This window comes from Nycticebus coucang, chromosome 12 (assembly GCF_027406575.1).
Source record: "Nycticebus coucang isolate mNycCou1 chromosome 12, mNycCou1.pri, whole genome shotgun sequence".
NCBI lineage: Eukaryota > Metazoa > Chordata > Mammalia > Primates > Lorisidae > Nycticebus > Nycticebus coucang.
The window spans coordinates 15,113,136-15,127,072 of record NC_069791.1 but is presented as its reverse complement, the minus strand read 5'-3'; the positions used below and the strand labels follow the sequence as shown (position 1 = coordinate 15,127,072).

Here is a 13,937-nt window from a genome sequence, read left to right as displayed (position 1 = left end):
AACAATATAAGTGATAAGTGCTACTAAAAATACATGAGTGACACTTTGGGAAAACGTATCCTTTTTGCGAGCACTACTTTAGAAAAGAGTGGTCAAAGAAAGGCTCTCAGAAAAGTAACATTTAAGTTGAGACCAACCTTGGTCTTTAGTAAGCAGGTAGAAGGCATTTTCCACTGTCTATGAAAAAGAAGCCTTACTCTGTAAAATAAAGAGGTTTATTCTGAACCAAATTTGAGGACATAATCTGGAGCGACACCCAAGAAGCCCTGAGCAAGTGGACTTGTGGTGGTGGGGTTACAGTTTAGTTTTATACATTTCAGGGAGACAGGAATTACAGGTGAAGTCATAAAGCAATACATGAAAGGTGTACATTGATTTGGCCTGAAAAGGTTACAGATAGTTTAAAGATTCTTTAGCTGACAACTGGCGGAAAGGGTTAGGCTTTTTCTAAAACAGCAGGATTCAGCTAAAAGGAATGCTAAGGTAAGGATCTGTAAATCAGAGACGAACCACAGGACACTGTCCAGACCCAAGTTGTTTATGTTATGTACACTGAGGACCTGCAGGTATGTCTTGCATAGCCTTAGGCCTGTTAATGAGTCACAAAGGAAATCTCTAAGAAGGCATGGGGACATAATGATGCATATCTGGTCTCCTTCTTGATGGTCTGCAACACAGTTTTAGGAGCTGCCCTTGGCCAATATGGGGTCCAGTCACATCAGGTGCTGGGGGAGGCAGAAGCCTTAAGATTTTATTTTAGTTCATACCACAAAGCTAGATCGAGGAAGGCCAAAACAATTTTAAAAGGAAAAAACGTACTTGGTCTGTGTAAGGGCCGCGCCAGCCCTCCAATCTTCACGCCGCCAGACTATTTATGTACAGTGGACAGTTCCCCGCTTACGAGGCCGCCACCACTGGACAGAGTCGCGGTCCTCCCGGCCCCCAGGAGGCGCAAGGCCCCAGGTACTGTCAAGTTGGGCATCTGCTATCTAACGGTCAAGGCTCCGACGCCCCGGGCAGAGACAGAGCGCAAACGCGACGCTGGGAAGCCCGGAGGCCCTAGGGAATCGCGGAAGGTCACTAGGCCCTTCAAGGAGAGGGTGTCCTAAAGCTCACAAACTTCTACTAGCGACATAAGCCGTCACTCCCTCGGGTACAGCCCGCTTCCGGCGCCTCTAAACCAGGAAGTGCCGCTGTGTCCAATCGCGGCCCTTTTCCTGCACCTTAGCCTTTGAGTGCTTCCCTGGGCTCGTCTGTGCCGGAGCCAAGCCGGCTGTGGCTACCAATCAGCGCTCAGGGAAGGCGCATGCGTCGTCGGACGAACGCGGCGTGCGGTTAACTTTGACCCGAAGGCGACCGCTTCTCTCCTCCCTCCAGACCCCGCCTGCTGTGAAGATGGCGCTCTACAGGGCGAGCTGGGCTCGGGCTGCTCTGCGGGGTTCGGCAGTCACCCCTGGATCCTTTGTCACCCGGAAGCTGCAATTTGGTCGCTCTGTCCTGGCTTGGGGGCCTCCTCGGTGAGGGACCTGGAGAGGGGAAAGCATTTTTGACGTCCAGGCTCTTCAAGTGGCACAACCTTGCCTGCATGCTGTCTCTTAGTGTTCAGAGTTCCATGCCTTGGCGCCGGGATTTTAATTTTTCTGGTCAGGATTAGCACTCCAATCCCAGCTAGTGACCTGGCTTCCTGACTCTCTTCGACTCCCAGTGCCTCATATTGTCTGATCTCCCCACATGTCCTGAGCTCATCTTTCAGACTGACACCTTTTTGGGGGTTCAGATTTTACCGCTAGTATTTTGGTCCCACATCTTTCTGGCTTTAGCCTGCAGTTCACATTGTCCACACGCCTTGCTCTGCCTCATATACCACTTCTGACTTCCTACCTCCCTGACCTCTGCTTAATCTGTCTTAGTCTGATTGTTTATTTGTCCTTGACCCCAACATCTTTCTTGGTATGTGGAAGTTTCAACTCTTAACATACACTCCAGGAGTGGTTCCCAGATAGTTTCTATGATCTTCCTTATAGGTCTTCGAAGCTTCACTTTTCTCCAAAGGCAGATGTGAAGAACTTCTTCTCTTATGTGGTGAACAAGACGAAAGTGATTAATGGGAAATACCATCGTTTCTTGGGTCGTCATTTCCCCCGCTTCTATGTTCTGTACACAATCTTCATGAAAGGTAAACACAGAACTAAAATAGAAATCAGTGAATCAGCTCTTGGGCAAGGTCGGTGACTTAGAATAAATTAAGATCATTTGTAGGTTCTGCTCTGGGAGTGTGAGCAGGAATTTCTTTTGTTTTATAAATGCTTGAACATTAAACTTATTCTTAAATTAGCACTTCTGAAGGATGTTTCTATAAGGATATGAAAAACAACTTTTGACAACATGGAGGGAAAAGAATATATGAATATTCTTGTAATTCTTGTGCTTTCCTTAATCTGGCTATCTTAAGAAATGTTTTGTCCTGCACAAGGGCAGGGATCTGTGGCTGAAGATACTTGTCCTGTGATTTATCAGTTGCCTTGCCCCATAAGAAAATGGTGTGTGTCACACTTTATGGGGGCAAGACATGATTGCAAGAGGGACTTTGCCTAACAATTGCAATCAATGTAACCTGGCTTATTGTACCCTCAATGAATCCCCAACAATAAAAAAAAAAAAAAATTAAAAAAAAGAAAATGTTGCCCTAAGAAATTTGTTGTCACATTTATCTTAGGTAGCTGGTGGCAAAAATAGAATTATGTATACTTGGTTTCTGAATGTTTTAGTTTAAATCAGAGATCAGTTAGTTTATAGGAAGTTAATAAGTATTATTGTGTTAAGCAAGTGGAACTAGATTGCCTGATTCAAATCTCAGTTTCTCACTTGCTGGCTGTGTAATGGTACTAGTTATTTAACCCGTGTCCCTTGGTTTTCTCATCTGTAAAATGGGAATATTGGGGCCAGGCATGATGGCTCACGCCTGTAATCCTAACACTCTGGGAGGCTGAGGCGGGTGGATTGCCTGAGCTCACGAGTTCAAGACCAGCCTGGGCCAGAGCGAGACCTCATCTCTGAAAATAGCTGAGCGTTGTGTTGGGTACCTATAGTCCCAGCTACTTGGGAGGCTGAGGCAAGAGAATCTCTTAAGCCCGAATTTGAGGTTGCTGTGAGCTGTGATGCTACGGCATTCTACCACAGGCAACAAAGTGAGACTCTGTCTCAAAAAAAAGAGAATACTGCCTTACAACCTACCTGTTGACCACATGATTGTGAAGATGAAATAAATCAATACATGTAAAATACTTAGTATAGGGCCCGATCTATAGTAAATGCCCAATAAGTATTAGCTATTAATTATACAGTATACCTTTATCATAGCACTGATTATAGTAAAGTACCACATTGCCGATTCCAAATATTAACGTAATTATTATTAGCTTCATGGGCTTGAAAAATTATCCTCATCTATAAGGTGGAGATGGCTGCTTTCTCTACCCTCAGTGTTATAACTAGGATTAAATGATAAAAGGGTCAGAGGCATTTTGATTTATTTGTTTTTTAAGCCTTTTATTATGAAAAATTTTAAACATCCGGGCGGTGCCTGTGGCTCAACGGAGTAAGGCACCAGCCCCATATGCCGGAGGTGGCGGGTTCAAACCCAGCCCCGGCCAAAAACTAAAAAAAACAAACAAACGAAAAATTTTAAACATCCATAAAAATAGGGAGAATAGTATAATACACTTCCAGGTACTCAACCTCATTTCAACAATTATCAACTCATGGCTGCCAATTTAATTTTATTAATACATTTGCCTTCTTCTGTATCATTTTGAAGCCAATGTACACATTTATAAATATGAAAGCATTTTTTAAAACTACAGTCTTAGATAAATGCAAGAACTTTTATAGAATGAAGATAAAAAACATAATCATAGAAATACGTTAACTAGCCGGGCGCAGTTGCTCACGCCTATAATCCCAGCACTCTGGGAGGCCGAGGTGAGCAGATTGCCTGAGCTCAGGAGTTCAAGACCAGCCTGAGCTAGAGTGAGACCACAACTCTAAAAAACAAGATAGCGAATAGCCGGGTATTGTGGCGGGCGCCTGTAGTCCCAGCTACTCGGGAGGCTGAGGCAGGAGAATCGCTTAAGCCCAGGAGTTGGAGGTTGCTGTGAGCTGTGTGAGGCCATGGCACTCTACCGAGGGCCATAAAGTGAGACTCTGTCTCTACAAAAAAAAAAACAAGATAGCAGGGTGTTGTGGTGAGCGCCTGTAGTTCCAGTTACTTGGGGAGGCTGAGGCAAGAGAATCGCTTGAGCCCAAGCGTCTGAGGTTGCTGTGAGCTGTGACACTATGGCCTTCTATCAGGGACAACAAAGTGAGACTCCGTTTCAAAAAAAAAGAAATACGTTAACTTAAAACGTGGTCCAAAAAAGAGATGAATTAATGTCTGACTGGGAAATGTTAATTGAGTGAGACTTTGTGAGGTTAAGGAGTCTGGTATTTTTTTTTTTTTAAACACTCCTTTTTCATTACAACTCATGCTATATACCACTACAACTATATGGTGTTTTTATTTATTTATTTTTGTTTTTTGTTTTTGGCCAGGGTTGGGTTTGAACCCACCACCTCTGGTATATGGGGCCGGCATCCTACTTCTTTGAGCCACAGGCACCGCCCTGATTTTTTATTTTTTTTAGAGACAGAGTTTCATTTTGTCGCCTTCGGTAGAGTGCCATGGCATCACACAGCTCACAGCAACCTCAAACTCCTGGGCTTAGGCAATTCTCTTGCTTCAGCCTCCTGAGCAGCTGGGTCTACAGGCGCCTGCCACAACACCTGGCTATTTTTTATTTTGCAGTTTGGCCAGGGCCAGGTTCCAACCTGCCACCTTCGGTATGGGGTCCATGCCCTACTCACTGAGCCACAGCACCACCCAAGGAGCCTGATTTTTAAAAGGGAGCGAGTAACTGGGTATGGTGGCTCACACATGAGTAGATGGTCAGCTCCTCAGGAGGATCCCTGAGGTCAGGCATTTGAGACCAGCCAGGGCAACATAGAAAGATCCTGTCTCTTGAAAAAAAAAAAAAAGAACAGTGAATAATGAAACAGGAAAGGGAGACCATTCCATAGCAGATCACAAAAGCCTAACTTGCAGTGTGCTTGTGGGTGGGGAGAGGTGAGAAAAGAGATTCAAATTGGCCTCGTAAGAGTTTAAGTTATGGCTTGGCACCTGTAGCTCAAGCGGCTAAAGTGCCACACCAGAGCTGGCAGGTTCGAATCCAGCCCGGGCCTGCCAAACAACAATGACAACTACAAGCAAAAATTAGCTGGGTGTTGTGGTAGGAGCCTGTTGTCCCAGCTACTTGGGGGGCTGAGGCAAAGAGAATTGCTTAAGCCCAGGAGTTGGAAGTTGCTGTGAGCTGTGATGCTACAGCCTACCCAGGGCGACAGCTTGAGGCTCTGTCTCAAAAAAAAAAAAAAAAAGTTTAAGTTCCCTAGTTTAGAACTTTTTTATAGAGTTGTGTTGGGGAGGGGCAAGAGTGTGTGCATGCGAACATGGAGTAGGAACCTGGGTAAGATTCAAATTGGGATAACATCACACTATGTCCTCTACTTTAATGAGGCAGGATTGCAGATGTTTTGGGCTGATGCCAAAAAGGCTAGAAGAATAAAGAGACATATGTGGAAGCACAATATAAAGTTTCATCAACTTCCATACCGGGAGATGGAGCATTTGAGACAGGTATGGATGGGGTGGGGGGTGCAGCCACCCAGAAGTTCATAGTGAGGTAATTACATTTAACCAACATGTCAGGGTTTTTTATTTTCCTTTCTTGTTCACTATTGACGCTTTTGCCTTTTGCTTTCATCAAAGTATTGAACTGAATGAGGGCATCAGAATATTTGTAAGAATTGAGTTCATTCATGGTTGTGCCCTCCAGAGCAGAGTTCCATAAGATTTCTGACACACTTTCTGAATAAAAGTTATAAATACTGAAATCAATTAGTTTTTGAAGTATATAAAAACCTGCAAAGATCCAAAGTGCAGCAGGAAAATTATAGTTAGTCATGACTTGATTTTTTGGAGTTGAGAGGAAGAATCAAGGACCCATTCTGCAAGGTCCAGCATAGTGGCTCAGGCCGGGAATCCTAGCACTCAAGGAAGTGGAGGCAGGTGGATTGTCTGAGCTCAGGAGTTGGAAACCAGCCTGAGAAAAAGTGAGACCCCATGTCTAAAAATAGTCTGGCATTGTCGTGGGTGCCTGTAGTCCCAGCAACTTGGAAGGCTGAGGCAAGAGGATTGCTTGTGTCCAAGAGTTTGAGTTTGCTGTGAGGTGTGATGCCATGGCAGTCTACCCAGGGAGTCTCCAAAAAAAAAAGGACCCATTGTGCAGATCAAGAACATCACTGAAGGGTTTGGTATAATGTCATGATCTGTACTAGACCTTATGTGGGACAAAAGTGAACAAATGGTCTGTATGTGGTGTTTCATACACGTAATTCCAGTGCTTTGAGAAGTGGAGGTGGGAGGATTTCTGCAGGCCAGGAATTCAAGATCAGCCTAGGCAATATAGTAAGACCTTGTCTCTATAAAAAATAGAAAAAAATTAGTCTGGTGTGGTGGTGTGCACCGTAGTAACAGCTACTAGGGAGGCTGGGGCAGGAGGATTGCTTGAGTCTAGGAGTTTGAAGCTATAGTAAGCTATGATTATGCCACTGCTCTCCAGCTTGGAAGATGGAGCAAGAGCCTGTCTCAATCTATAAATGCAAAGGCTCAGTGCCCGTATTGCTCAGTGGTTAGGGCACTTGCCACGTACACCGGGTCTGGCGGGTTCAAACCCAGCCTGGGCCTGCTAAACAACAGTGACAACTATAAGAAAAAAATAGCCAGGCATTGTGGGGGGCGCCTGTAGTCCCAGCTACTTGGGAGGCTAAGGCAAGAGAATTGCTTAAGCCCAAGAGTTTGAGGTTGCTGTTAGCTGTGATGCCGTGGCACTCTACTGAGGGCCACATAATGAGACTCCGTCGCAAAAAAATAAAAAAAAAATGCATGAATACCCCTTCCCCAGCAAATCAGGTTCTGTCCTCAACAAACTTACCATCTTTAAGTAGATAAAGATAAATTTGGTTCTTTTTCTGGGTTGTAATAGAAGTTAGTGGGGTGGAGGGATTGTCTATTGTATAAAGAACTTACTTGATTTAAAACTGCATCTGTGTTTATTTCTACTTAGTTCCGTCGAGATGTCACCAAGTGTCTTTTCCTAGGTATCATTTCCATTCCACCCTTTGCCAACTACCTGGTCTTCTTGCTAATGTGAGTACAGACTTTCACCTCCCCAACATCTTGAAGATATATAGGGTTTTTTAAATTAAAAACTAATTTAAGCAGAACTTTTTCTTTCAGAAGCTAGGCAGGGCTTATCAAACTCCTGCTTCAGTCTCATCCCACAGTTCACGCTAGTTGCTCAATAAGACCTCGGTCCCTGGGATGCATCACAGCTAAGGTGTAGGTGGCCTAGACTTTCCCCCTGGATGATGTCCTGAGAGGCATAGTAATTTGGGACAAATTTTTTTCTTCCAAAAGTTCATTTCATACTCTGATAACGTATCTTTATTATTTTATATCCAAAGCTGATGTTTCTAATATGACCTTGCACGCCATTCCAGTTATCTATTGCTGTATAACAAACAACCTCAAAGCTTCATAACAAAGCAGCCACCACCATTTTCCTGATTTTGTGAGTCAAGAATTTGGGCAGGGCTGTCTCGGCTCCCAGAAGCTCAGTGAGTAGGGTGCCGGCCACATACACTGGGGCTGGTGGGTTCGAACCCAGCGCAGCCCTGCTTAAAACAACAATGACAATGCAGTTGTCATTGTTGTGGGGTGGGCGTTGTGGCAGGCAGACCTGTAGTCTCAGCTACTTGGAGGGTGAGGCAAGAGAATTGCTTAAGCCCAAGAGTGTGAGGTTGTTGTGAGCAACCACAGCACTCTGCCGGGGGTGACATAGTGAGACTGTCTCAAAAAAAAGAAAATTTGTTTTGGGCAGGGCTTAGGTAGGTGATTGGTTTTTCCCTTCCACACAGTGTTGACAGAAATCTCTCAGTGATAATTTATCTGCTGAGAGAGTCTGTGGTCTGATGACTTGGCAGGGATGGCTGGGACTGTTGGTAACCAGAGTATGGTTGAACCAGAGTATGGTATGAACATGTGGCCTGTTCAGTATGGTGGTCTCAGGGCAATGGGACTTCTTACATGGCAGCTCAGGGCTCGGGAGTGTTCAGTGACTATAAATTAATATGACCTTTTATAACTTCCATCCTTGTGTCGGGGGCCACAAAGATTCACTTCTCTGTTCTATTAGTTGAATCAGTGGTCCAGACTGAAAAAAAGGAGGACATAGACCTCACCTCTCCATTAAAGGGGTGCCAGAGAATTTGTGCCCATGTTTTAAAACCACCAGATGTGGATAAATGAATTTAAAAACAAATTACCTGTCTTTTACACACTGTATATGCGTAAGAACTGTACTAAAGTTAGGTTGTCAACATCACAGGTGCTGTCCAGTCCTGTCTGTCTAAAGCAGGTTTCTCACATGCTTTAGTGCAAAAGGAATTATTTTATCATTTACTGCTGCATGCTGGGCTATTCTGCGTCCTTTCACATCCTGTTTCGGTAATGCTTGAAACTTTGGTTCATTGTACCTCTAAATCTTGGTTTGAGACTCGTTTAAGAAAAAAACATTTGGCTCGGCACCCGTAGCACAGTGGTTAGGGCGCTAGCCACATATACCAAGGCTGGCGGGTTCAAACCCAGCCCAGGCCAGCTAAACCAACAATGACAACTACAACAAAAAATAGCTGGGTATTGTGGTGGGCGCCTGTAGCCCAGCTGCTTGGGAGGCTGAGGCAAGAGAATCGCTTGAGCCCAAGAGTTTGAGGTTGCTGTGAGCTGTGATGCCATAGCACTCTACCGAGGGTGACATAATGAGACTCTCAAAAAAAAAAAAAAAAAGAAAAATTTTATTATAAAAAGAAAAGACAGGGCGGCGCCTGTAGCTCAGTCAGTAGGGCGCCGGCCCCATATACCGAGGGTGGCGGTTCAAACCCGGCCCTGGCCAAACTGCAGCCAAAAAATAGCCGGGCGTTGTGGCGGGCGCCTGCAGTCCCAGCTACTCGGGAGGCTGAGGCAAGAGAATCGCTTAAGCCCAGGAGTTGGAGGTTGCTGTGAGCTGTGTGAGGCCACGGCACTCTACCGAGGGCCATAAAGTGAGACTCTGTCTCTACCAAAAAAAAAGAAAAAACATTTGAAGTAAAGAAGCACTGTCTCCATCTCTTCTTTCCAGCTCACTTTGAAAACTGCCATTTTCAGCAAGTGACTTTGTGACTATTTTTCTTTTCAGGTACCTGTTTCCCAGGCAACTACTGATCCAGCATTTTTGGACCCCCAAACAACAAATTGAATTCTTAGATATCTATCATGCTATCCGGAAGCAGTCCCACTCAGAAATCCTTAGTTACCTAGAAAGGGTCGTCCCTCTCGTTTCTGATGCAGAACTTCAGTGGCATCTGTCACAAATTTGCACCAAGGTATTTCTCCAGTTAGTCCTTTGTACAAACCAGGCATCTCGGGAGAACCAGTGCACACTAAAACTAGGTAAGAGGGCTGACAGCACCTTTCCTAACTCCTACCATTCTCTTACCTCTTCCAAGATACAATGTGGTACCCACCCAGCAATACATGATATCCTGGCGCTAAGAAAGTGTTTCTCTAACCACCCTCTGGGTATGAACCACCTCCAGACTGCGCACCTGGTGAGCACTGTGCGAACTTTCCCTTTTCATAGCCTTCCTTTGTTTCAGATCTTTGTTTTTTGGGTGTTTTTTGTTGTTGTTGTTGTTTGTTTGTTTGTTTTTGTTTTTTGAGACAGAGTCTCACTTTGTCACCCCCAGTAGAGTGCTGTGGCATCATAGCTCACAGCAACCTCAAACTCTTGGGCTCAAGCAATTCTCTTGCCTCAGCCTCCTGAGTAGCTGGGACTACAGGCGCCTGCCACAAAGCCTGGCTATTTTTAGAGACAGGGTCTCGCTCTAGCTCAGGCTGGTGTCAAACTCCTAAGCTCAGCCAGTCCACCTGCCTCGGCCTCCCAGAGTGCTAGGATTACAGGTGTGAGCCACTGTGCCCGGCCCTTGTTTCGGATCTTTGTGTGAGGTAATGTTTACCTTTCCTCTCATATGTGGTTGTTTTACAGAAAGCCTTGAGCCGGGCCATTCTTCTCACGCCTTACCTGCCTTCCACCTTGTTGAGACATCGATTGAAGACTCATACCATTGTGATTCATCAACTAGACAAGGCTTTGGCAAAACTAGGGATTGGCCAGCTAACTGCTCGAGAAGTAAAATCAGTAAGAGCTCACTGCAACATCAACCCTCAATCCTTGGTGGGCTTTTGAGCTCACACTGGGCTGGAGCTTTTGAGCTCACATTGGGCTGGAAACTTACAGAGTCTTCTTGCAGTGTTATATCAGAGTCCAGGCTCTTTATTCTCTCACCCTGTTTCTATGTCTTTTTTCTCAGTGAGCTTAACTAGGGGGTAGGAATTGCCCACAGTAATTTTGGTTTATATTTCTTTTCTTCTGGCACTTCAAAAACCAAGGACACTGTACTTTAGACCTACTATTTTATTTATTTATTTTTTTTGAGACAGAGTCCCACTCTGTCACCCTGGGTACAGTCATCAGATCTCACAGCAACCTTGAACTCCTGGGCTAAAACGATCCTCTTGCCTCAGTTTTTCTGTGTTTAGTAGAGATGGTGTCTTGCTCTTGCTCAGGCTGGTCTTGAACTGAGCTTAGGCAGTCCACCCACCATGGTCTCCCAGATTGCTAGGATCACAGGGGTGAGTCACTGCGCCTGACTAGACCTCCTGTTTTAGATTCTGTGGGCCTCTTAGCTTGTCATCTTGTCTATCACTAGTTCACATTGTCATGGGGGGAGTTTTCATGTAGGAATGAGGTTGTAACTTATTTAAATGAGATTTAGGATTATTTATGGATTTCCACTTTCTTAGCATACTCACTTCGGGTTACTAAGGACTGTTTCTCTTCTGAATGGTATAGGCTTGTTACCTTCGTGGCCTGAATTCTACCCACGTTGCTGAAGACAGGTGTCGAACTTGGCTAGGAGAATGGCTGCAGATTTCCTGCAGCTTGAAAGGTAAGACATTCCTATGGTTGTGCCACTACAATCCAAGTTACTTCTCTGTTTTATTCTAAGGTTATTTTGGAGTTAATCATTGAGTAGTGTGAGGCTTTTACCCATCATATGAGTCTTGAAAGGGTACAAAGTCAACATGCCTGCTGGTAAGAAAGTAGACTGTGAGACAGAGGGCGTAGTGTGGACTGCAGGGACACAGTGAATACATGCTGGTCTGGAGATGATTTTCTCACCCATGGCACATTCTTGAGGAAGGCTGTCCTTGGCTTTATAGGATGTTTAGCAATGTCCTTGGCGTCTGTGCACTAGATATTGGTAGCACCCCTTCACCTCGACTTGTGACCGACAAAAATGTCTCCAGATATTGCCAGATGTCCTGGGATTATGGGGGTAAGAGGAGAGGGGCAGAATTTTCCCAGTAGAGAAGCATTAATCTAACAACATTCAAACTCAAAACAAAACATTATGTTGACTAAGCAGAAAGTCTGAGGGTGAGTGTTAGGCCTGTGGGCCTCCTGGTCAGATCCTTTGGCCAGGCCAGAGTTGGTGTTCCGCAGGCCTTTGGATGTCAGGGTAGGTCCACTAATCATCCTAGAGCACCATTCCTTTCACGTGAGAATCAAGGCGTAGAGGAAAGCAGCCGTGAATACGAAGTGGAAGGAAAGGGAAGTGTGCACGCTGCGGCTGATGGAAAGTGGGGAACTTGGAGAATAGCTTTTTTTTTTTTTGTAGAGACAAGAGTCTCACTTTGTGGCCCTCGGTAGAGTGCCATGGCCTCACACAGCTCACAGCAACCTCCAACTCCTGGGCTTAAGCGATTCTCTTGCCTCAGCCTCCCGAGTAGCTGGGACTACAGGCGCCCACCACAACGCCCGGCTATTTTTTGGTTGCAGTTTGGCCGGGGCTGGGTTTGAACCCGCCACCCTCGGTATATGGGGCCGGCGCCTTATCGACTGAGCCACAGGCGCCGCCCCGGAGAATAGCTTTTTGATACCACCTTTCCCTGCACCTGGTATCTTGCCTCCGCTTCGGGTTTCAAGCCCTACACACCATGGCAGTTAGAAGCAAACTGTTCCCTTGATAAACTACTAACACTGATGGTGTTTTCAGAAGCCGAGCTATCCCTCTTGCTGCACAACGTGGTCCTGCTTTCCACCAACTACTTTGGGACAAGGCGATGAGTGAACCGTGAAGTGGACGGTGTTATCCTGCAGTCACATAATATAGCAGTGTGGGGCCAAACAGCATTTGTCAGCAGAGAGTCTGTGTGCACTGTTTACGTGTATGGGAGGCAGAGGAGCAGGCGCCATGAGCTTCACAGAATGGTACCCACGTGGGAACTACAGACATTCCCCTCACCGTCTTGCCAGGGTGCCCATGAGAGGTATCTCTCCCTTGTAGTTAGCTAGAGCCGGCAGCAGCCTCTGTACTGGTCTTCTACCGTGATGTGTTAAGTTCAGGTCCCAGGAAGTCAGCTTGTGCCGCAGGTGGGAGTCCTCATTTGGCCTAGGACTCATCCACTGCCATTTTGTTTGTATCGGGTTTTTCTGTTACACGGTCTGTGGCTGGAAGGGAGGACAACACTGCTTGGTCTGGAGTACTTGCATCCAGCGAGTATTTCAATGCTCCCTCAATCCCTTCTGATAGGACCAAAAATACGAAGTTTTGTTGTTGTTATTGTTGTTCTCACTGGCATGGGCTAATCTCTTCCTTTCCTTTTCAAATTCATTGAACATCTTGACTTTTTTTTTTTTTTTGAATGAATAACTCATGGGAACATTTTAATGGAAGAGATAAAAGGAAGTACAAGTGGTTCTTGACCCCCTTTCCCCAGTGTTTATATACTTTACCCTCCATTGTCTTAATTTCTGGGCTGTAGTACAGTCCTGTGGGTCTTAAAACTCTGCGCTACCTCCACTGTGTTGCAGTGACCCGCCTGTAACTGACAGTGGCTGCCTTCTTTGGGCAATTATCAAACCTGGAAGGTACTAATTACTGCCCAGTCTGGGGAGACCTGGAAAGGTCTGCATTAAGTTAGTAAATTGGGTTTAGCTTTTGTGTGTGCATCAGTGACCTATAGTTCTGTAATTTATTGTAAATGCATGAAGCATTGTTTTTAAACCCTAGTAAAGACTGCCTGAAACCAGTTGGTGGAAATTACTTATGTATAATCTAATCATTTAACTGCTCTCCTTTTACAAGACTGACATAACCTAACTAATGGAGATTTAATTGTTTAGAATAGAACCTTCTGAGAGGATGGAAGTTGTTTTTTTTTTTTGAGACAGAGCCTCAAGCTGTCGCCCTGGGTAGAGTGCTGTGGCATCACAGCTCACAGCGCCCTCCAACTCCTGGGTTTAAGTGATTCTCCTACCTCTGCCTCCCAAGTAGCTGGGACCATAGGCACCCGCCACAATGCCCAGCTATTTTTTTGTTGTTGTAGTTGTCATTGTTTTAGCTGGCCCAGGCCAGGTTCGAACCTGCCAGCCTCAGTGTATGTGGCCCTACCCACTATGGGCGCTACTGGTAGAATTTCTTATGTAAAAAGTTAATGGGAGCTGGGCACAAGGCTCAAGCTTATATTCCCACACTCTGGAATGCCAAGGTTGGTAGTTGTCTTGAGCTCAGGAGTTTGAGACCAGCCTGAGAAAGAGCAAGACCCGGTCTCTACTAAATATAGAAAAACTAGCTAAGCATTGTGTTGGGCATCTGCAGTCCCAGCTACTTGGGAGTCTGAG

At 45.4% G+C, this 13,937-nt stretch overlaps 1 protein-coding gene across 4 annotated transcripts; it reads left to right on the top strand.

Annotated features, from left to right (window-relative positions):
- The first annotated feature begins 1,293 nt into the window (after window positions 1-1,293).
- On the top strand, window positions 1,294-13,357 carry LETMD1 (LETM1 domain containing 1). Of its 4 annotated transcripts, XM_053558019.1 has the most exons (9): window positions 1,308-1,517; window positions 2,025-2,176; window positions 5,613-5,728; window positions 7,218-7,300; window positions 9,387-9,573; window positions 9,697-9,798; window positions 10,236-10,388; window positions 11,103-11,199; window positions 12,310-13,357. In XM_053558019.1, the coding sequence occupies exons 1-9, from the start codon at window positions 1,396-1,398 to the stop codon at window positions 12,378-12,380; spliced, it is 1,083 nt and encodes a 360-aa protein (XP_053413994.1). In that variant the 5' UTR covers window positions 1,308-1,395; the 3' UTR covers window positions 12,381-13,357. The 4 variants fall into 4 exon arrangements, with proteins under 4 accessions (XP_053413998.1, XP_053413994.1, XP_053413996.1 ...); XM_053558021.1 differs by lacking the exon at window positions 1,308-1,517 and having other exon boundaries at window positions 2,047-2,176; window positions 5,609-5,728; XM_053558023.1 differs by lacking the exons at window positions 5,613-5,728; window positions 9,387-9,573 and having other exon boundaries at window positions 1,294-1,517.
- The last annotated feature ends 580 nt before the right edge of the window (window positions 13,358-13,937 follow it).

What these genes read in the sequence shown, in the direction of transcription:
- LETMD1 (XM_053558019.1), top strand. Translation starts at nt 1,396, where the DNA reads ATGGCGCTCTACAGGGCGAGCTGGGCTCGGGCTGCTCTGCGGGGTTCG. An exon ending in AGATGGAGCATTTGAGACAG is followed by an intron (nt 5,729 to 7,217) that starts GTATGGATGGGG and finishes ATTTCTACTTAG; the next exon opens with TTCCGTCGAGATGTCACCAA. An exon ending in TGTCACAAATTTGCACCAAG is followed by an intron (nt 9,574 to 9,696) that starts GTATTTCTCCAG and finishes ACCTCTTCCAAG; the next exon opens with ATACAATGTGGTACCCACCC.